Genomic DNA, 25,000 nt, shown 5'->3' on the forward strand with positions numbered 1-25,000 from the left:
GTCCTTGGGGAAGACACTTTACCCACCTGCTCCCAGTGCCACCCACACTGGTTTAAATGTAACTTAGATATTGGCTTTCAGTATGTAAAAGCGCTTTGAGTCACTAGAGAAAAGCGCTATATAAATATATTAGAATTGTAAACTAATAGGTGCCGACCATCAGGGTTGAGTTGCGACGAGAGAGTGTGTCGATGTTAAGATATTACGCCGAGTTGGTAAGTCTGTTTGCTAATAGTATCTACTAGCCGTACCCATGTATTTTCAATGGGCGGTTAGCATCGGGTTTTAATCCCGTTTCCCCCTATGTTTCTGCTCCGATTGAATTTCTTTGTATGTCGAGTCTTTATTTTAGGTACTTACATATGGTTCCTGACTGTTGTGGCGTTTTAAGGCCAACTGTACTTTTTATGCGCCGAGTTGGTAGGTCCATCTGTTTGCTAATAGTATCTACTAGCCGTACCCATGTATTTTCAATGGGCGGTTAGCATTGGGTTTTAATCCCGTTTCCTCCTATGTTTCTGCTCCGATTGAATTTCTTTGTATGTCGAGTCTTTATTTTAGGTACTTACATATGGTTCCTGACTGTTGTGGCGTTTTAAGGCCAACTGTACTTTTTATGCGCCAAGTTGGTAGGTCCATCTGTTTGCTAATAGTATCTACTAGCCGTACTCATGTATTTTCAATGGGCGGTTAGCATCGGGTTTTAATCCCGTTTCCTCCTATGTTTCTGCTTTGATTGAATTTCTTTGTATGTCGAGTCTTTATTTTAGGTACTTACATATGGTTCCTGACTGTTGTGGCGTTTTAAGGCCAGCTGTACTTTTTATGCGCCGAGTTGGTAGGTCCATCTGTTTGCTAATAGTATCTACTAGCCGTACTCATGTATTTTCAATGGGCGGTTAGCATTGGGTTTTAATCCCGTTTCCTCCTATGTTTCTGCTCCGATTGAATTTCTTTGTATGTCGAGTCTTTATTTTAGGTACTTACATATGGTTCCTGACTGTTGTGGCGTTTTAAGGCCAACTGTACTTTTTATGCGCCGAGTTGGTAGGTCCATCTGTTTGCTAATAGTATCTACTAGCCGTACCCATGTATTTTCAATGGGCAGTTAGCATCGGGTTTTAATCCCATTTCCCCCCATGTTTCTGCTCCGATTTAATTTCTTTGTATGTCGTGTCTTTATTTTAGGTACTTACATATGGTTCCTGACTGTTGTGGCGTTTTAAGGCCAACTGTACTTTTTATGCGCCGAGTTGGTAGGTCCATCTGTTTGCTAATAGTAGCTACTAGCCGTACCCATGTATTTTCAATGGCCGGTTAGCATCGGGTTTTAATCCCGTTTCCCCCTATGTTTCTGCTCCGATTGAATTTCTTTGTATGTTGAGTCTTTATTTTAGGTACTTACATATGGTTCCTGACTGTTGTGGCGTTTTAAGGCCAACTGTACTTTTTATGCGCCGAGTTGGTAGGTCCATCTGTTTGCTAATAGTAGCTACTAGCCGTACCCATGTATTTTCAATGGGCGGTTAGCATCGGGTTTTAATCCTGTTTCCTCCTATGTTTCTGCTCCGATTGAATTTCTTTGTTTGTTGAGTCTTTATTTTAGGTATTTACATATGGTTCCTGACTGTTGTGGCGTTTTAAGGCCAACTGTACTTTTTATGCGCCGAGTTGGTAGGTCCATCTGTTTGCTAATAGTAGCTACTAGCCGTACCCATGTATTTTCAATGGGCGGTTAGCTTCGGGTTTTAATCCTGTTTCCTCCTATGTTTCTGCTCCGATTGAATTTCTTTGTATGTCGAGTCTTTATTTTTACTTACTTACATATGGTTCCTGACTGTTGTGGTATTTTAAGGCCAACTGTACTTTTTATGCGCCGAGTTGGTAGGTCCATCTGTTTGCTAATAGTAGCTACTAGCCGTACCCATGTATTTTCAATGGGCGGTTAGCATCGGGTTTTAATCCTGTTTCCTCCTATGTTTCTGCTCCGATTGAATTTCTTTGTATGTTGAGTCTTTATTTTAGGTATTTACATATGGTTCCTGACTGTTGTGGCGTTTTAAGACCAACTGTACTTTTTATGCGCCGAGTTGGTAGGTCCATCTGTTTGCTAATAGTATCTACTAGCCGTACCCATGTATTTTCAATGGGCGGTTAGCATCGGGTTTTAATCCCGTTTCCCTCTATGTTTCTGCTCCGATTGAATTTCTTTGTATGTCGTGTCTTTATTTTAGGTACTTACATATGGTTCCTGACTGTTGTGGCGTTTTAAGGCCAACTGTACTTTTTATGCGCCGAGTTGGTAGGTCCATCTGTTTGCTAATAGTAGCTACTAGCCGTACCCATGTATTTTCAATGGCCGGTTAGCATCGGGTTTTAATCCCGTTTCCCCCTATGTTTCTGCTCCGATTGAATTTCTTTGTATGTTGAGTCTTTATTTTAGGTACTTAGATATGGTTCCTGACTGTTGTGGCGTTTTAAGGCCAACTGTACTTTTTATGCGCCGAGTTGGTAGGTCCATCTGTTTGCTAATAGTAGCTACTAGCCGTACCCATGTATTTTCAATGGGCGGTTAGCATCGGGTTTTAATCCTGTTTCCTCCTATGTTTCTGCTCCGATTGAATTTCTTTGTTTGTTGAGTCTTTATTTTAGGTATTTACATATGGTTCCTGACTGTTGTGGCGTTTTAAGGCCAACTGTACTTTTTATGCGCCGAGTTGGTAGGTCCATCTGTTTGCTAATAGTAGCTACTAGCCGTACCCATGTATTTTCAATGGCCGGTTAGCATCGGGTTTTAATCCCGTTTCCCCCTATGTTTCTGCTCCGATTGAATTTCTTTGTATGTTGAGTCTTTATTTTAGGTACTTACATATGGTTCCTGACTGTTGTGGCGTTTTAAGGCCAACTGTACTTTTTATGCGCCGAGTTGGTAGGTCCATCTGTTTGCTAATAGTAGCTACTAGCCGTACCCATGTATTTTCAATGGGCGGTTAGCATCGGGTTTTAATCCTGTTTCCTCCTATGTTTCTGCTCCGATTGAATTTCTTTGTATGTCGAGTCTTTATTTTTACTTACTTACATATGGTTCCTGACTGTTGTGGCGTTTTAAGGCCAACTGTACTTTTTATGCGCCGAGTTGGTAGGTCCATCTGTTTGCTAGTAGTATCTACTAGCCGTACCCATGTATTTTCAATGGGCGGTTAGCATCGGGTTTTAATCCCGTTTCCTCCTAGGTTTCTGCTCCGATTGAATTTCTTTGTATGTCGAGTCTTTATTTTAGGTACTTACATATGGTTCCTGGCTGTTGTGGCGTTTTAAGGCCAACTGTACTTTTTATGCGCCGAGTTGGTAGGTCCATCTGTTTGCTAATGGTATCTACTAGCCGTACCCATGTATTTTCAATGGGCGGTTAGCATCGGGTTTTAATCCCGTTTCCCCCTATGTTTCTGCTCCGATTGAATTTGTGTATGTCGAGTCTTTTTTTTTTGGGTACTTACATATGGTTCCTGACTGTTGTGGCATTTTAAGGCCAACTGTACTTTTAATGCGCCGAGTTGGTAGGTCCATCTGTTTGGTAGTATTATCTACTAGCCGTACCCATGTATTTTCAATGGGCGGTTAGCATCGGGTTTTAATCCCGTTTCCCCCTATGTTCCTGCTCCGATTTAATTTCTTTGTATGTCGAATCTTTATTTTAGGTACTTACATATGGTTCCTGACTGTTGTGGCGTTTTAAGGCCAACTGTACTTTTTATGCGCCGAGTTGGTAGGTCCATCTGTTTGCTAGTAGTATCTACTAGCCGTACCCATGTATTTTCAATGGGCGGTTAGCATCGGGTTTTAATCCCGTTTCCCCCTATGTTTCTGCTCCGATTGAATTTCTTTGTATGTCGAGTCTTTTTATTTTAGGTACTTACATATGGTTCCTGACTGTTGTGGCGTTTTCAGGCCAACTGTACTTTTTATGCGCCGAGTTGGTAGGTCCATCTGTTTGCTAATAGTATCTACTAGCCGTACCCATGTATTTTCAATGGGCGGTTAGCATCGGGTTTTAATCCTGTTTCCTCCTATGTTTCTGCTCCGATTGAATTTCTTTGTATGTTGAGTCTTTATTTTAGATACTTACATATGGTTCCTGACTGTTGTGGCGTTTTAAGGCCAACTGTACTTTTTATGCGCCGAGTTGGTAGGTCCATCTGTTTGCTAGTAGTATCTACTAGCCGTACTCATGTATTTTCAATGGGCGGTTAGCATCAGGTTTTAATCCCGTTTCCCCCTAAGTTTCTGCTCCGATTGAATTTCTTTGTATGTCGAGTCTTTATTTTAGGTACTTACGTATGGTTCCTGACTGTTGTGGCGTTTTAAGGCCAACTGTACTTTTTATGCGCCGAGTTGGTAGTTCCACCTGTTTGCTAATAGTATCTACTAGCCGTACCCATGTATTTTCAATGGCTGGTAGACATGTTATGGAAGGTAAAAATTAAAATATAATACAAAGTAGTGTGTTGTTCTAACTTATATCTGGGAAGCCCAGACTTCCCTCTCCTCAGCCACTTCCATATATACTCGATCTTGTCCATCGCTACTTGCAGCTTTAATTTCTATTTATTGTTACATTTTTAATAGCATTTTTGTCATATCATTTCAATTATTGACCCTCCGTGGCTCTTACAGATGCATTCAACTCCAACAACAATAACTAATACAACGCTACATGGCGGCCATGACATCAAATTAAATAGAACAGTACGCCGCCGCGACTAAAACGGCAGAGAGCAGAGAAGGAGACATAAAAGGCCTTAAATCCACTTCATTCCTGCACTACCTCCCCCAGGGGCAGACTTATGTAACGGAAGTGCTCGGTGTTGCACATGCAGACATAAATAATCAAACAGTCGGTGCAGACACAGTCAAATAATCCCTTTTTTAACAATGCCGTAGGCTCTGTTTGACCCTACGGCGACCACTGCCACCTTCAGGCATCGCCTAAGACCGCTGTCCATGGTGCTGAAGCCGTGGTCCCCCAGGTGTTGCAGTCGTAAAGGCGGCTCCGCTGCACAGCAGTCAAGCAGACAGGAGAGCCTTGACTGCCGACGGCTTATATAATCTTAATGATGCAACGTGATCGTGTTTTTCCAACTCTTTAAGGCGGTGTAACGTGGTCAGGTAAAGCGCGTGTCGTTACACTAAGTGTGTTTAGCACTGATATAGCAAAAATGTGATTATAACCATAGAACCAGGCATGGAAGCTACAGAAACAGTTTGGTTTCCTATGAGCACAATAGATTCATGACATGTAAAACACATACACAACTCTGTCAAACTAGGACTATGAGAGGGTTTGTTTTTCCAAAGCAAAGGAAAGTTGGCACGAGCGAGACGTGAATGTAAGTACATATTTATTTCTTATACCAACAAACTACAAAAAGGAAGAAAACAAAAGGCGCGGTAGTACAAAACTTGGCTATACAACAAAAACTAGCACTATGGCATGACTATGGACAAAACTCAATAACTGTGACATAAAAAAACAAAAACTTACGTGGCATGGGCAGGAGGGAAACAGGACAGAATGATTAAACAGGCATGGCATGAAGGAGGGGTAGGTAAATTCGCCAGGCTGACCACCTGGAAACTACAGGTTTAAATAATGGACATGATTAGTGCAAACAGGTGTGAGACATGAGGACGGGGACGTGACTAATGAATTGCTATGCTAACAAAACAAACCAGGAAGTGCAAAAACAGGAACTGATTGTCCAAAAATAATAAAACCGGACATGACAAAAACAAAACTTGATCCCACAGACGTGACAAACTCTAAGTCACATATGATGCAGTTTTAAAGGTCCCACACTAGCCTATTATTTCAGCATCGGTGCTCAAATTTAGACAATTTGAAAATGATTTTGGTATAAAGCCAACTGGAAGGACGCCATTTTGTGTTCACATTCTGAAGGACAGAATGATCCAACTTACAGCTTTAAAATGCCTACTGAAACCGACTACTACCGACCACGCAGTCTGATAGTTTATATATCAATGATGAAATATTAACATTGCAACACATGCCGATACGGCCGGTTTAGTTTACTAAATTACAATTTGAAATTTCCCGCGGAGTTTCTTGTTGAAAACGTCGCGGAATGATTACGTGTATGATGGAGCGGACATACTAGCTTAGCACCAGTTTCGGCTAAAAGTCGTCTCTTTTCATCGCATAATTACACAGTAATTTGGACATCTGTGTTGCTGAATATTTTGCAATTTGTTCAATTAATAATGGAAACTAAAAAGAACAATGCTGTTGGTGGAAAGCGGTGTATTGCAGCTGTCTTTAGCACCGAGACACAGCCGGTGTTTCTTTGTTTGTTGTGAAGCTTTAACACAGAGCGATCAAGCCAACATGTTTCTCTACGTCAACCAGCATGTTTTTGGATGGGAAAATTATGATATATATCTTACCGGAGACATCAGTGGATTATGCGTCCTCCTGCAGTAGCTGTCAAAAAAGGCAGTTGTGAGCTTGGCTTCTCTCTGAGACACTGGCGTGTTCGCCGCAGCCATCCGACTTTGAGGTATGTCTTTACAATCTCACTAAAACACTATTAAAACAATAAGGAGATAAGGCATCTTCCAGAATTATCCTAGTAAATGTGTCTAATTACATCTGAAATGCTCACACTGCCGCCGCCCGGAGCCGTCGCTTTTTATTTTATTTTTTTTAAAAAAAAATTTCTAGTCCTTCACCATTAATATCCTCCTCCACAAATCTTTCATCCTCGCTCAAATTCATGGGGAAATTGTCGCTTTGTCCGTCCGAATTGCTCTTACTGCTGGTGGCTCACGTTATAAACAATGTGAGGATGTGAGGAGCCCTCACACCGGTGACGTCACGCGCACATACTTCCGGTACAGGCTAGGCTTTTTTATTAGCGACCAAAAGTTGCAAACTTTATCGTCGATGTTCAATCAATCAATCAATGTTTACTTATATAGCCCTAAATCATTAGTGTCTCAAAGGGCTGCACAAACCACTACGACATCCTCGGTAGGCCCACATAAGGGCAAGGAAAACTCACACCCAGTGGGACGTCGGTGACAATGATGACTATGAGAACCTTGGAGAGGAGGAAAGCAATGGATGTCGAGCGGGTCTAACATGATACTGTGAAAGTTCAATCCATAATGGATCCAACACGGTCGCGAGAGTCCAGTCCAAAGCGGATCCAACACAGCAGCGAGAGTCCCATTCACAGCGGAGCCAGCAGGAAACCATCCCAAGCGGAGGCGGATCAGCAGCGCAGAGATGTCCCCAGCCGACACACAGGCGAGCAGTACATGGCCACCCGATCGGACCGGACCCCCTCCACAAGGGAGAGTGGGACATAGGATAAAAAGAAAAGAAACGGCAGATCAACTGGTCTAAAAAGGGAGTCTATTTAAAGGCTAGAGTATACAAATGAGTTTTAAGGTGAGACTTAAATGCTTCTACTGAGGTGGCATCTCGAATTTTACCGGGAGGGCATTCCAGAGTACTGGAGCCCGAAATGAAAACACTCTAACACGCAGACTTTTTTTGGGCTTTGGGAATCACTAATAAGCCGGAGTCCTTTGAACGCAGATTTCTTGCCGGGACATATGGTACAATACAATCGGCAAGATAAGCTGGAGCTAGACCGTGTAGTATTTTATACGTAAGTAGTAAAACCTTAAAGTCACATCTTAAGTGCACAGGAAGCCAGTGCAGGTGAGCCAGTACAGGCGTAATGTGATCAAACTTTCTTGTTCTTGTCAAAAGTCTAGCAGCCGCATTTTGTACCAACTGTAATCTTTTAATGCTAGACATGGGGAGACCCGAAAATAATATGTTACAGTAATCGAGACGAGACGTAACAAACGCATGGATAATGATCTCCGTGTCTTTAGTGGACAGAATGGAGCGAATTTTAGCGATATTATGGAGATGAAAGAAGGCCGTTTTAGTAACGCTTTTAATGTGTGACTCAAAGGAGAGAGTTGGGTCAAAGATAACACCCAGATTCTTTACCGTGTCTCCTTGTTTAATTGTATGGTTGTCAAATGTTAGAGTTGTATCATTAAATAGAGGTCGGTGTCTAGCAGGACCGATAATCAGCATTTCCGTTTTTTGGGCGTTGAGTTGCAAAAAGTTCCTTTCAGCAAAAATATGGCAATATCTGGAAATTATCAAGTATGACACATAGAATGGACCAGCTATCCCCGTTTAAATAAGAAAATCTCATTTCAGTAGGCCTTTAACATCTGTAGGTGGCGGATTGATAGCTGGCAGGGGTGCATGCTTTGGTTTAACAGGTGTAGCGAAGTCTATGTTTTACAAGGCTGTCCTCCTTGGACTAATCTAGCTAGAGACGGTAGCATGAGGAAAGCGTTTCAAGCAAACGTGGCGAAAATGATTGTGACGGCGCTCACAAACAGGCATTAGAGACAAATATTACTTAATGAAATCAATACAGAGTTCATTCAACATGATGGGGACCTTTAGCAGAACATATTACTTAAACCTAAGACATGGTCTCCTGTTGTCAATAATAACAGTGGTTAACTTATTATTATTTCCAATCAATCAATCAATGTTTACTTATTTAGCCCTAAATCACTAGTGTCTCAAAGGGCTGCACAAACCACTACGACATCCTCGGTAGGCCCACATAAGGGCAAGGAAAACTCACACCCAGTGGGACGTCTGTGACAATGATGACTATGAGAACCTGATGACTATGAGAACCTTGGAGAGGAGGAAAGCAATGGATGCCGAGCGGGTCTAACATGATACTGTGAAAGTTCAATCCATAATGGATCCAACACAGTCGCGAGAGTCCAGTCCAAAGCAGATCCAACACAGCAGCGAGAGATATTTTGTTTTAAAGTGATTCACTCTTCCTCACATTAAATGTTTTATAGTTATTTTCTTTTTGTACTTGAATGACAGTTGCAGCGCCCCCCACTACCACGGGGACCACGCTAGCTTTGACCTTCCACATCCGTTCCAGCTACTCTTTCAACCCTTGGTACTTCTCAAGTTTCTTGTGTCCCTTCTTCCTGATGTTGGCGTCAGGTGGGGATTGCCACATCCATCACCACTGCTCTTTGTCCACCACCACTATATGTGGTTGGTTTGCCAGAAGATGTTTGTCAGTCTGGAAGCTGAAGTCCCACAGAACCTTGGCCCTGTTGTTCTCAGTCATCTTCTGTGGTATGGCCCATTGGGATTTCAGTATGTGTATATATATATATATATATATATATATATATATATATATATATATATATATATATATATATATATATATATATATATATATATATATATATATATATATATATATATATATATATATATATATATATATATATATATATATATATATATATATATATATATATATATATATATATATATATATATATATATATATATTAGGGCTGCGAATCTTTGGGTGTCCCACGATTCTATTCAATATTGATTCTTGGGGTCGCGATTCGATTATATATCGATTTTTTTCGATTCAACGCGATTCTCGATTCAAAAACGATATTCTTCCGATTCAAAAGGATTCTGTATTCATTCAATACATAGGATTTCAGCAGGATCTACCCCAGTCTGCTGACATGCTAGCAGAGCAGTAGATTTAAAAAAAAAAAAAAAAAGCTTTTATAATTGTAAAGGACAATGTTTTATCAACTGATTGCAATAATGTAAATTTGTTTTAACTATTAAACAAACCAAAAATATGACTTATTTTATCTTTGTGAAAACATTCGACAGAGTGTGTTGTCAAGCTTATGAGATGTGATGCAAGTGTAAGCCACTGTGAAACTATTGTTCTTTTTTATTATTTTTATAAATGTCTAATGATAATGTCAATGAGGGATTTTTAATCACTGCTATGCTGAAATTATAACTAATATTGATACTGTTGTTGATATTCATTTTTGTTTCACTACTTTTGGTTTGTTCTGTGTCGTGTTTGTGTCTCCTCTCAACTGCTCTGTTTATTGCAGTTCTGAGTGTTGCTGGGTCAGGTTTGGTTTTGGAATTGGATTGCATTGTTATGGTATTTTTGTGTATTTTTTTGTTGGGTTGATAAAAAAAAAAAAAATAAAGATAAAAATAAAATCCATCCATTTTCTACTGCTTATTCCCTTTTGGGGTCACGGGGGGCGTTGGGCCCTATCTCAGCTACAATCGGGCGGAAGGCGGGGTACACCTTGGACAAGTCGCCACCTCATCGCAGGGCCAACACAGATAGACAACATTCACACTCACATTCACACACTAGGGCCAATTTCGTGTTGCCAATCAACCTATCCCCAGGTGCATGTCTTTGGAAGTGGGAGGAAGCCGGAGTACCCGGTGGGAACCCACGCATTCACGGGGAGAACATGCAAACTCCACACAGAAAGATCCCGAGCCTGGATTTGAACCCAGGACTGCAGGAGCTTCGTATTGTGAGGCAGACGCACTAACCCCTCTTCCACCGTGGAGCCCATATATATAAAAATAAAAGTGATTTAAAAAAAAAAAAAAAGAGAATCGATTCTGAATCGCACAACGTGAGAATCACGATTCAAATTCGAATCAATTTTTCCCACACCCCTATATATATACACCTGTATGTGTGTGTGTGTGTGTGTATATATATATATATATATATATATATATATATACAACAGTGGGGCAAAAAAGTATTTAGTCAGCCACCGATTGTGCAAGTTCTCCCACTTAAAATGACGACAGAGGTCTGTAATTTTCATCATAGGTACACTTCAACTGTGAGAGACAGAATGTGAAAAATGAATCCAGAAATTCACATTGTAGGAATTTTAAAGAATTTGATTGTAAATTATGGTGGAAAATAAGTATTTGGTCAACCATTCAAAGCTCTCACTGATGGAAGGAGGTTTTGGCTCAAAATCTCACGATACATGGCCCCATTCATTCTTTCCTTAACACGGATCATTCGCCCTGTCCCTTTAGCAGAAAAACAGCCCCAAAGCATGATGTTTCCACCCCCATGCTTCACAGTAGGTGTGGTGTTCTTGGGATGCAACTCAGTATTCTTCTTCCTCCAAACGGAACGAGTTGAGTTTATACCAAAAAGTTCTATTTTGGTTTCATCTGACCACATGACATTCTCCCAATCCTCTGCTGTATCATCCATGTATCCATTTTGGTATAAACTCAACTCGTCGTGTTTGGAGGAAGACGAATACTGAGTTGCATCCCAAGAACACCAAACCTACTGTGAAGCATGGGGGTGGAAACATCATGCTTTGGGGCTGTTTTTCAGCTAAGGGGACAGGACGATTGATCCGTGTTAAGGAAAGAATGAATGGGGCCATGTATCGTGAGATTTTGAGCCAAAACCTCCTTCCATCAGTGAGAGCTTTGAATGGTTGACCAAATACTTATTTTTCACCATAATTTACAAATAAATTCCTACAATGTGAATTCCTGGATTTTTTTTTCACATTCTGTCTCTCAGAGTTGAAGTGTACCTATGATGAAAATTACAGACCTCTGTCATCATTGTGCAAGTGTTCCCTCTTAAAATCGGTGGCTGACGAAATACTTTTTTATATATATATACACACACACACACATATATGTAGCAGTGCCATTTGTATGCTCAGCAGCACATTGGCCCAGTCTCTTATTTTTCCCTCTGATGTGTTTACTGTCTTCCGTGCAGACGGGGCTGTTATATATAACCCTGCACCATGGAGGAGACACCGCAGGGTTAAAACCCAGCACCCACAAGTATTGTATACATTGCATATATGCCCTGCAGGGGCGCCTGTAGGACAATGCAGCACAACTCCGAGATGCTATAATATACACAATGCACGTGTTCCATGTCCTTGAATGCACCACCTTTAAACATGACATTTGCATGCGTTGTAATGAAAAAAAATGGAAGAAAAAAAAATAGACCTCGTTTTGTCGTGTTTGACCCTTACCTGTGTCAAAGTGGGAACTGAAGGCAGAGCTGGGATTGAAAAATGCTGAAGACATGACAGTCACGTGTAGGGCAAAGCGCATCCTCTCACTCACACTCCACAAAAAAAAAAAAAAAAAAGTGATTTTTAGGGGGGAGAAAAATAAAGAAATAAATCAAGCTGAATCAGACATCAGCTTCATTTGAGGTGCGCAGCAGCATCTTCTCCCTCACGGAGACACCTGCAAGCCAGTTGTGGACGCTGGTCTTCATCATGATTAGCATCACTTTTATTTCCTCCTTTTTTTTATCCCGGGTTGTCAATTATTTCTAATGAATCACTCGTCAGATATGGCCAACCTTTTGTAAATCCAACGTCACGTCCTCCTCTCGTCTTTCCCCCCTTCACCACTGATTTGGGGTTTTTCGGGTCCTGCGCTAGTGTCAAAATCCACTTCATATACAACTACTTCCGTTTTGTCACCTTTCAAAATAAAACTATATCGGTCAAGAGAAATGGGCGGACGCTTTAATTGTTAAAGGGAGATCAATCTGAGGTTATTGTGCAGCTTCACGAATTGGGGGGGGGGGCATAGGAATCCTGCTTTAGGTTTATCATGTGGAGATGATGATGAGTCACGTGACGCACTGCCACGCCCCCTGTCTCTGATACTTCCGGGGCCTGGCTGCCAGACATGCGTTAGTTTTGAACGCGTCTCAACACAACACAATAACACTTTATTTATAACTTTATTGAACAAAGTAAAGCAATCAGTTTACTGTATTATAATTGTATAGATCAGGTGGTCCGCTAAACTACGGCCTGTGAGCCAAATCTGGCCCGCCAGCGTCCAAAATCCGGCCGGCGGGAAGTCCAAAGTTTATAAAAAAAATATATATATATACATATATATATTTTTTTTTTTATTAGTCTTTTAATTACTATTTTTCTTTAAATCTGTACTCTGAATCATTTTCTACCGATTGTTACTTTCATTGTCTCCTAGCCGCTCGTATGTATATGTGTGTGTGTGTGTGTGTGTGTGTGTGTGTATATATATATATATATATATATATATATATATATATATTATATATACATCCTAACCCAATGTGGCCCCCGAGTCAAAAGGTTTGGGGACCCCTATTAAATATTATCATAATTATAATCATTATTGTTATTATCTACATAAAGACACTGTCCATGTCTTGGTTTGAAAAATGTATTCCGTCAAATGCCATAAAAACAATATTAATATTAATAATAATAATAATTATAAGAATAGACATATTAGTTGTAGTGGTAGTAAAAATAATAATATAAATGATTTATTGTATAATTTTAAAATTATAATTATAATATTATGACAACATTAATAATAATAATGATTATAATAAGTATAATATTTGTATAGATAATTATTTTGCATTATTATCATAACTATAATTATAAATATTATTGTTATTATCTAATTAAAGGCACTGTCCATGTTTTTGTTTGAAAAATATCTTCCATCAAGTGCCCTAACAACATTATTATTATTATTATAAATAATAATAATAGCGGTAGCAGTAGTAATAGTAGTAAGAACATACAATATTTATTGTATAATCTTTTTAATTGTCATTATAATAATATGATAATAACATTAATAATAATAACTATTATTATTAATGATAATAATATTGTGGTTTTTGATGGAAGACATTCTTCAAACCAAGACATGTACTGTGTCTTTAAATAAATATTAATAATAATAATAATAATAATGATGATGATGATAATGATTATAATGATTATTACTGTCATTATTATTATTATCAATAATATATTATCAATGATTATAATACTATATTTTTATTATTGTTGTTATTATTATTATAGTTATCATTTTGAATATTATCTCAAAGACACTGTTCTTGATTTTGGTGTAAAGAACGCCTTCTATCGAATGCCATAACATTAATAATAATGATTATAATAATTACTATTATTATTGTTATTAATAATAATATGGTATTTGATGGAAGACATGCTTCAAACCTGTGCCTTCAAATAGATAATAATAATAATAATATAAGATGATGTACTTTATCTTTACCTTTAACTTCATGATGGTTATTATCATTATAATTATCATTAATATATTATCAATTATGATAATAATACATTATTATTATTATTGGCTCTCCGATGAAGTGGCGACTTGTCCAGGGTGTACACCGCCTTCCGCCCGATTGTAGCTGAGATAGGCACCAGCGACCCCAAAGGGAATAAGCGGTAGAAAAATGGATGGATGGAATGGATTATTATTATTATTATCATTATTATTATTATTAATATTATCTTAAAGACACGGTCCTTGGTCTTGGTTTGTAGAACGTCTTCTATCAACTGCCATTGAAATCAATAAGATTCTTCCTTGGAAATTGACGTTAATAATTATATTCTGTTATGAAGGATTGCAGAAAGGGAACATACAGTACTGTTTAGGTATCCCACATAACCCGAGGGTCCCTGGTTCAATCCCCGCCTAGTACCAACCTCGTCACGTCCGTTGTGTCCTCAGCAAGACACTTCACCCTTGCTCCTGATGGGTGCTGGTTGGCGCCTTGCATGGCAGCTCCCTCCATCAGTGTGTGAATGTGTGTGTGAATGGGTAAATGTGGAAGTAGTGTCAAAGCGCTTTGAGTACCTTGAAGGTAGGAAAGCGCTATACAAGTACAACCCATTTATCATTTTCAACCATCAATGGTACTCGTCTGTGGTGGCAGTTGTTTCTGTGCTGCCCTCTAGTGGGGATAAAAAAGACATTACAGGAAAAAAAAGAATCATGAGAATTGGAAAATAACCCTTTGAGAAATGTATAAGTAAGTAGAAGTCTTGTTATGAAATGTATGGTTATCACATAAGTGAAAAACACTAGGGCCTGTATGGTGGTCTCGGTCGTCTTCTCACTCCGGTTGGCCCCTGGGGCCTTTTCTGGTCTCCAAGCAGCGACCCGGCTGCACTCCTCCTCACAAGCCACCAAGGGGGCGTGAAGCTGCCGTCCTTGACGTGGTCCACAAAGTCCTCCACGCTGTCAAACTTTGTCGTCAAGCTGGCCAGTTCACCTTTGAGAGCTTTAAACTGTGTGTAGAGATCCCCCATGGCATCGGACAGAGTCTGGATCCTGCAAACACGCGCGTGGCTAAGTACAAGTACAAGGGTCCCGCATGTGTATTGTGTTTGCCAGAGAAGCGTTACATAAACACATTAGTCATCACTACTTTGATACAGCTCCAGTTTTTTCCTTTGGAGGCTTTTTTTTTGAAAGTCTGTGCAATGAGCTCATCACAAAGAAACGGCTTGTTTTGACCGCCGTGGTCTTGGATGGTGTCGGTTACATAATTCTTCATTTGACTGTGACTAGGAAAACCAATAATAAAAGAAGTACTGAAACGTCAATTATAATACATGGTATGTAGTTTGAGTGAAGTATCGTGCATTCACGTTTGTAACTACATTAAATAAGAAAGTGTGGACAATACATGGTGCATGTACATATGATTATTATTCATAATTCAGACCAAATTAAACATTATAATTGTATATCATATATTAACTAGAAGAGGCAATTCCAGAAGGAAATGCGTGCGGATGCTGACAGAGATAGATATCTACATATATCCATATTTATTTCATAGTCATATTTGAAAACAGCTAGTGTTTTTTTCCATTTGTTCTCTTTTTGGTTGTCCGTTAGTAAACTGTGTGTGTGTTAACCTTGAAGCTTTAGGAATGTATGGAGTAGCTATACTCCCTTCTTATCTCTTCCTGTCTGAGGCTAAGCAGAACAACATATATGTGTATTCGTTCCAGTGCGTGTGGGCGGGCGAGATATTGAAGAAGACAGCGCTTCCGTAGGGTTTTCAGATCAACTAGGTGACGCGATGTGAATGTGTTGTTTTTAGGTTGGTCCCTCCAAAGCTTTGGAATAAATTGCGAAATACCTATTCTGTTCTGGGTTATCATTTAAAATCAATTGTGTGTCATCAAAATAACTTGGGATTGACCAGCAATTTAAATTCCCTCGAAGGAACATCTGGTCCAAAAACGCAACAATGCTTATATGCTGAAATTTAACTAGAATGCTGACAGAATGTAGTATGAATGAATGTAAGCATAGTTTGAATGTTGGAATGGTTTGAATATTGAAGAGTTTGAATTTCCAGGGAAAATGGAATTTGGTTTGGAACTTGGGAAAGTGTTAGTTTGAATGTCCAGGATGAGTGGAATGTGTTGATGTTGGGACAGTTTGAATAGGTTAAAAAATGTTGGAATGTTGTGCAACTTGGAAAAATTTTCAATTAATTTCATGGGGAACTTCCTGGAATTTTGGGAAAAGCTGGAATTTTTTTTCATAACGATTAGAAACATGAATGTCCTGAATGGACTGAATTGGTTGGTGTTTGAATTGTTTAAATCGATCAAGAAATGTTGAATTAGTAACAGTTTGTAATTGACAAATTCCTGGAGTTTTGGGAAAACCGGAAATTTTTCTAGTTCCTTAACCAACTTGCTTGTTGTCCTGAATATGAGTGTTTTGAGGGTGGAACGGTTGGAATGAGTTGAAAAATATGAACTGAGTAGTCAAACAAAGGAAATGGGTTACCAAAAAAAGGGAATTCCTGGAAGTTTAGAAATTTGGGGAAAATCGGGATTAAAAAAAAAATAGGATTTGGAGCTTTAATGTCCTGAATGAGCTGAATCGGTTGGTGCTGGAATTGTTGAAATAGGTCAAGAAATGTTGAATTAGTAAGAGTTTTTAATTGAGAAATTCTTGGAATTTCTGGAAAACCAGGAAATTTTTCTAGTTCCTTAACCAACTTAGTTTTTGTCCTGAATATGAGGAGTTTTTTGACGGTAGAACGTTTGAAGTGGTTTAAAAAATGTAAAAGGAGTAGTCAAACTTAAGAAGTGTGGAAATCGGTACCAAAAAACAGGAATTCCTGTAAATTTGTTGAAAGTGGAAAAATGTTAGTGTGACTGTCCAGGAAGCGTTGAATGGTTTGAATCAGTTAAAGGATGTGGGAATGGTGAAAAACGGCCAATTAATTTTGAATGGGGTAAATGCAAAAAAAATCGGGGATTTTTTTTTTTTTTTAGAATTGTTGGAGAGCACAAAATTCCTGAACAGGTTGAATTTTTTGAAGTTGGAACAGTTTGAATCAGATAAAAATGTGGGGATTGTCGAACTTTGAAGAATGTCCCATTGATTTCAATGCAAATTTCACAAAAATTGGGAATTTTGGGAAAAGCGGGAATTTTTGGGAAAATGGTAAAAAACATGAATTGTCTTAATGAGTTGAAATGGTTGGTGTCGGTCAACACACTTACAAAAAAAATCTGACTTTTCGACACCAAGAAAAAATTCAGACTTATTGACATCTAGAAAAAAATCTGACTTTTTGACACTTAGAAAACATTCCGATTTTTTGACCAAAAAAAATCAGACTTTTTGACAAAAATGTTTCTACTTTTTGACACATAGAAAAAGTTTCGGCTTTTTCACAAACAATTTCTACTCTTTGACACTTACAAAAAATGTCCACGTTTTGACGCTTATAAAAAAAATTCCACTTTTAGACACTTATCAAAAATTTCCACTTTTTGACACTTAGAAAAAAAATTCAAAGTTTTGACAAAAAAAACCCAACTTTTTGACACTTGTAAAAAATTCAGACTTTTTTACACTTGGAAAAATGTTGAGTTTTTGACACAGAAAAAGTTCAGACTTTTTGACTTTTACAAAAAAATTCAAGTTTTTTACAAATACAACAACTTTTTGACACTTACAAAAAATTTAGACTTTTTGACCAAAAATATTCCACTTTTTTACACTTACAAAAAATGTTGACTTTTTGACACTTAGAAAAAATTCTGACTTTTTGACACTTCGAAAAAACTCACTTGGAAAAAAATCATACTTTTTGACTCTTAGAAAAAATTCAGACATTTCGACACTTACAAAAAATTCAGACTTTTTGATTTAAAAAAAGCAACTTTTTTACACTTGGAATAAATTCAGACTTTTTGACGAATATAAATTGGACTATTTTACAATTCGAAAAAATTCTGACTTTTTAACACTTTGAAAAAATTCTGACTTTTTGACACCTTGAAAAAACTCACTTGGAAATAAATAATACGTTTTGACACTTTAAAAAAATTCTGACTTTTTGACAAAAAAAATAAAAAAACTTTTCCACTAGGAAAAAATTCTGACTTTTTGACAAATAAAATTGGACTATTTTACTATTTGAAAAAATTCTGACTTTTTGAAGAACAACATTTCGAGTTCTTTACACAGAAAAAGTTTTGACTTTTTGACAACTTAGAAAAAATGTTGACTTTTTGACACTTAGAAAAAATTCAAACTTTTTTACAAAAACGCCGTTTTGACACTTTAAAAAAAATTCTGACTTTTTGACACTTGGAAAAAAATTCCAACTTTTTTACAAAAACGACGTTTTGACACTTTAAAAAAAATTCAGACTTTTTGACAAAAATGACTTTTTGACACTTAGAACAAAATTACGACTTTTTGACTCAAAAAATTTCGACTTTTTAACACTGAGAAAAAATTCTGACTTTTTGACACTTGGAAAAAGATCCCACTTTTTGACCAAAAAAATTCTAACTTTTTGACGAACAAAATTTTGAGTTTTTGACACAGAAAAAGTTTCGACTTTTCGACACTTAGGAAAAAAATGGACTTTTTGACACTTATAAAAAATTCCAACTTTTTGACAAAAACGACTTTTTGACACTTAAAAAAAAAAATTTTGACTTCTTGACAGAAAATGTTTGACTTTTTTTACAATCCCGATTGTTTGACACTAAAAAAAAAATTCTGACCTTTTGACACTGAAAAAATTCCAACTTTTTGACACCTAGAAAAAATTCTGACTTTTTGACAAAAAAAATTTTTTGACCAAAAAATTCTGTTTTACAAAAAAATTAACGATTTTTTGACCAAAAAATTCCGTCTGTTTTACAAAAAAATTAACGATTTTTTGACTAAAAAATTCTGACTCAATGACACTTAAGAAAAAGTCAGACTTTTTGACAAAAAAGTTCAGACTTTTCGACAGTTAGAAAAAATTCTGACTTTTGACTCTTAGAAAAATGTTTCTGACTTTTTGAAACTTAAAAAAAATTCTAATTTTTGACACCTAAAAAAAATTCTGACTTTCTTTTCTTTTCTTTTCTTAGTTTATTTCGAACATGTATATTTACAACACAATAAAATAAGAAATTCTGACTTTTTGATCAAAAAATTTCAACTTTTTGACAAAAGAAATCTGACTTTTGGACACTTAGAAAAAAATCCGACTTTTTGACAATAAAATCTGACTTTTTGACACTTGGAAAAAATTCCAAGTTTTTGACAGTGAGAAAAAAATCAGACTTGACATTTACAAAAATATTAAGACTTTTGACATTTACAAAAAAATCTGACTTTTTGACAGTTAGAAAAAATTCCGACTTTTGACATTTACAAAAAAGTAAATGTTTTTGACACTTAGATTTTTTTTGTTAAAAAGTCGAAAAATATTTTTTGCATCAAAAAGCAAAATTTTGTTCGTCAAAAAGTTAGAATTTTTTTGGTCAAAAAGTGCCATCTTTTTCTAAGTGTCAAAAAGTCAGAATTTTTTCTCAGTGTTAAAAAGTCGACATTTTTTGGTCAAAAAGTCGTAATTTTGTTCTAAGTGTCAAAAAGTCATTTTTGTCAAAAAGTCAGGATTTTTTTTTTAAATGTCAAAACGTCGTTTTTGTAAAAAAGTTGGATTTTTTTCTAAGTGTCAAAAAGTCTGAATTTTTTTTAAAGTGTCAAAACGTCGTTTTGTAAAAAACTTGGAATTTTTTTCTAAGTGTCAAAAAGTCAAAATTTTTTCTAAGTTGTCGAAACTTTTTCTGTGTCAAAAACTCGAAATTTTGTTCGTCAAAAAGTCAGAATTTTTTCAAATAGTAAAATAGTCCAATTTTATTTGTCAAAAAGTCAGAATTTTAAATTAAGAAATTCTGACTTTTTGATCAAAAAATTTCAACTTTTTGACAAAAGAAATCTGACTTCTGGACACTTAGAAAAAAATCCGACTTTTTGACGATAAAATCTGACTTTTTGACACTTGGAAAAAATTCCAAGTTTTTGACAGTGAGAAAAAAATCTGACTTTTGACATTTACACAAATATTAAGACTTTTGACATTTACAAAAAAGTAAATGTTTTTGACACTTGGATTTTTTTTGTTAAAAAGTTGAAAAATATTTTTTTCATCAAAAAGTAAAAATTTTTGGGTCAAAAAGTAAAAAAAAAATTTAAGTGTCAAAAAGTCGGACTTTTTTCCAAGTGTCAAAAAGTTAAATTTTTTTTTGGGCAAAAACTCGAAATTTTTTGTAAGTGTCAAAAAGTCAAAATCATGCACATAGTGAATGAAGTGTGAGGGTCCCAGCGTGACTCACCTGCTATATTCTGGAAGGACAGTCACATGATCATTGATCAGCAAGTCTTTCACTCGAGTTAAAATGGCAAATTTCCAGTTGTCCAGTATTTGGGTGAGGTTGGAGCAAGCCTTGACATCAATGCGCACTGTAACCAACAGAAAATTTGTTATGATTTTATAAAAAAAATGTTTGAAGAGAAGGTAAGGGATATGCTTTTTACCTTTCTGATGCAAATGTGGTGTTTTTTTTGCCATTCCTTAGAAGTAACCGCTGGCAACAAGCAAAGGAGGAGAACCGCACCTCTCGCATGCATTTCACCCTCGTTTATAGCCCAAGTTATGGTGCCAAACAAAAACCTAAGGTTGTTTATTTTCTTTCCTGGAAAAAAAAAGTTGGCTAGGAAGAAGAAATTCTCTTACCTTGTTGTTCTTTGCAGGCAACACAAAACAACAGAGTCCATCTTCCAATGAATACACATTCAACATTCCCCCAAAGTTAAGCCCCGCCCCCATCTGCTCACGCCCACTTTAGGCTTACAGCACATTGGTCGATTTACATGCACACAAATTACTGTGTGAATGCTCCAATATCATTCACACATGCGGTTTTTCAACTTATTCGTCTTCTTCACCAGATTTTGGCGCACGCTACCTTCCGCATTTTTCGTCCCATTCAAACTGTTCAGCCTATTCGGGAATCGCGGGCTTTCCCTTGACAAATTCCAAAAATTCCCAGATTTCTCAGAATTCCAGGTTTTCCAGGAGATTTTTCCCAGTCAAAATTAATTGGCCATTTTTCAAACGAATTATCTTAATGAGTTGAAATGGTTGGTGTCGGTCAACACACTTAGAAAAAAATCTAACTTTTTGACATTTAGAAAAAATTCCAACTTTTTGACATTTAGAAAACATTCCGATTTTTTGACCCCAAAAAATTCAGAGTTTTTGACAAAAAATGTTTCTACTTTTTGAAACAGAAAAAGTTTTGACTTTTTCACAAACAAAATTTCTGCTTTTTGACACTTAAAAAAAAATGTCCACTTTTTGACACTTAGAAAAAAATTTCAGTGTTTGACTCTTAGAAAAAATTTTAAGTTTTTGACACTTAAAAAAATGTCCACTTTTTGACAGTGAGAAAAAAATTCCAACGTTTTGACCAAAAAAACTACTTTTTGACACTTGGAACAAATTCTAAATTTTTGACAAAAAAATAAACTTTTTTACACTAGGAAAAAAATCGGACTTTTTAACAATAAGAAAAAATTCAGACTTTCTGACACTTTCTGAAATTTAGACTTTTTGACACTTGGAAAAAATTCTGACTTTTTGACATTTAGAAAAAATTACGACTTTTTTGACATTTAGAAAATATTCAGATTTTTTGACCCAAAAAAATTCAGACTTTTTGACAAAAAATATTTCTACTTTTTGACACATAGAAAAAGTTTCTGCTTTTTCACAAACAACATTTTTACTTTTTGACACTGAGAAAAAATGTCCACTTTTTGGCACATATAAAAAAATTCCACTTTTTTACACTTAGAAAAAATTTCCACTTTTTGACACTTAGAAAAAAATTCCAACGTTTTGACAAAAAAACAACTTTTTGACACTTAGAACAAATTCTAAATTTTAGACAAAAAAATCAACTTTTTTACACCCGGGAAAAAAATCGGACTGACAAAAAATATTTCTACTTTTTGACACATGGAAAACGTTTCTGCTTTTTCACAAACAAAATTTCTACTTTTTGACACTTAGAAAAAAGTTCCACTTTTTGGCACTTACAAAAAAATTCCACTTTTTTACACTTAGAAAAAATTTCCACTTTTTGACACTTAGAAAAAAATTCCAACGTTTTGATAAAAAAAAAACTTTTTGACACTTAGAACAAATTCAAAATTTTTGACAAAAAAGTAAACTTTTTTACACCCGGGAAAAAAATCGGACTTTTTGACAAAAAATATTTCTACTTTTTGACACATAGAAAAAGTTTAGGCTTTTTCACAAACAAAAGTTCTACTTTTTGACACTTAGAAAAAAGTTCCACTTTTTGGCACTTACAAAAAAATTCCACTTTTTTACACTTAGAAAAAATTTCCACTTTTTGACACTTAGAAAAAAATTCCAACGTTTTGACAAAAAAACAACTTTTTGACACTTAGAACAAATTCTAAATTTTAGACAAAAAAATCAACTTTTTTACACCCGGGAAAAAAATCGGACTTTTTGACAAAAAATATTTCTACTTTTTGACACATAGAAAAAGTTTCTGCTTTTTCCCAAACAAAATTTTTACTTTTTGACAGAGAAAAAATGTCCACTTTTTGGCACATATAAAAAAATTCCACTTTTTTACACTTAGAAAAAATTTCCACTTTTTGACACTTAGAAAAAAATTCCAACGTTTTGACAAAAAAACAACTTTTTGACACTTAGAACAAATTCTAAATTTTAGACAAAAAAATCAACATTTTTACACCCGGGAAAAAAATCGGACTTTTTGACAAAAAATATTTCTACTTTTTGACACATAGAAAAAGTTTCGGCTTTTTCACAAACAAAATTTCTACTTTTTGACACTTAGAAAAAAGTTCCACTTTTTGGCACTTACAAAAAAATTCCACTTTTTTACACTTAGAAAAAATTTCCACTTTTTGACACTTGGAAAAAAATTCCAACGTTTTGACAAAAAAAAAACTTTTTGACACTTAGAACAAATTCAAAATTTTTGACAAAAAAGTCAACTTTTTTACACTCGGAAAAAAATCGGACTTTTTAACATTAAGAAAAAATTCAGACTTTCTGACACTTTCTGAAATTTCGAGTTTTTGACACATAGAAAAAGTTTAGACTTTTTGACTTTTGGAAAAAAATGTGAATTTTTTACACTTAGAAAAAATTTCGATTTTTCTTCTTTTTTTTTTTTTTTTTACAAATACAACGACTTTTTGACACTTAAAAAAATTCTGACTTTTTGACCAAAAACTTTTTGACTTTTTTACACTTAAAAAAAGTCAGACTTTTTGATACTTGGAAACAATTCAGACTTTTTGACATAAACAATTCAGACTTTTTGACCAAAAAAAAAAATCAAACTTTGACAAAAAAAAATTTTTAATTTTCTCGCGTTTTTAAAACGTTCAACATTTCCACATTTTTTAACCGATTCAAACCATTCCACCTTCAACACATTCCACCATTCTGGACATTTAAACTACCTTTTCAAGTTAAAAACAATTCCAGGATTTTCCAGAATTCCTGCTTTTCCAAAGCCCTATTTCCACCCTTTTTTCTGTCAACTACTCCTTTCACATTTTTCAACCCATTTCAACCGTTCCACCGTCAAAACATTCCTCTTAATCAGGACAAAAAAAGCGAAGTTACTTTTTGAACTGGAAAACAATCCATATTTCCCCCAAATTCCAGGAATTCCGAAATACCATTTCTCAATTCAACATGTTACTACTTCAACATTTCTCGACCGATTGGAAAAATTCCAACACTAACCATTTCAACTCATTCAGACCATTCAAGTTTTTTTTTACCATTTAAAAGAAAAAAAATGCCAGCTTTTCCTGAAATTCCCAATTTTTTTTTTTTTAGAAATTCCCACTGAAATCAACGGGACATTCTTCAAAGTTCCACAACTCCCACATTTTTCAACTGATTGAAACTGTTACGACTTAAAAATATTCAGCATGTTCGGGAATTGTGTGCTCTACTTCAACCATTCTAAACAAATTCCAGGATTTCATTTCAGCTTCAGCACTGCAGCAATCACACGCAATTCCTTCAGGAATTGCCTCTTCAAGTTGTGCATATGTGTTTTATCCCGTAGCAATTAAGATCGGCGTCATAAAACCTTTTTAATCTATTGCACTTTATTGTTTGTGGAATTATTTTTATATTTGTTTTAATCAATCTTTAATTTCATTTGAAAGAGGGACAAGCGGTATAAAATGGATGGGTGGTAGTTTTTTTAAAAAAGAAGAACTGCAGAATTTTGCCTATTCTCACAATCATTATGAAAGACAAACACACTTTTTTTTTTTTTTTTTACGATTTTAAAGATGATAAAAAAAAAAAGGCTTGGAAGATGTGGCTAATGGGAGCCGTCTAAAACAACTTCAAAATCCTCCATCAATGTTTTATTTGCACACTGCAAGTACACTAAATTGCCAAAAGTATTTGGCCACCTGCCTTGACTCACATATGAACTTGAAGTGCCATCCCATTCCTATCCCATAAGGTTCAATATGATGTCAGTCCACCTTTTGCAGCTATTACAGCTTCAACTCTTCTGGGAAGGCTGTCCACAAGGTTGTGGAGTGTGTTTATAGGAATTTTCCACCATTCTTCCAATAGCGCATTGGCGAGGTCACGCACTGATGTTGGTCGAGAAGGCCTGGCTCTCAGTCTGTGTTCTAATTCATCCCAAATGTGTTCTACTGGGCTCAGGTCAGGACTCTGTGCAGGCCAGTCAAGTCCATCCACAGCACACTCTGTCATCCATGTCTTTATGGACC

General features: G+C 36.1%; 2 protein-coding genes across 3 annotated transcripts in view; one reads left to right on the forward strand and one right to left on the reverse strand.

The window, feature by feature from the left end:
- The window catches only part of aatka (apoptosis-associated tyrosine kinase a), an 86,614-nt gene extending 74,234 nt beyond the window's left edge, over positions 1–12,380 (reverse strand). The window contains exon 1 of the mRNA XM_061884947.1: positions 12,004–12,380. Within this exon, the coding sequence (XP_061740931.1) occupies positions 12,004–12,085 (82 nt within the window). The 5' untranslated portion in view covers positions 12,086–12,380. The remainder of the gene's footprint in view (positions 1–12,003) is intronic.
- Positions 1–25,000, forward strand: part of LOC133541502 (tetraspanin-10-like) — a 53,525-nt gene that overhangs the window by 13,351 nt on the left and 15,174 nt on the right. The gene's annotated exons all lie outside the window — the stretch shown is intronic.

Source organism: Nerophis ophidion, linkage group LG23 (assembly GCF_033978795.1).
Source record: "Nerophis ophidion isolate RoL-2023_Sa linkage group LG23, RoL_Noph_v1.0, whole genome shotgun sequence".
Lineage (NCBI taxonomy): Eukaryota > Metazoa > Chordata > Actinopteri > Syngnathiformes > Syngnathidae > Nerophis > Nerophis ophidion.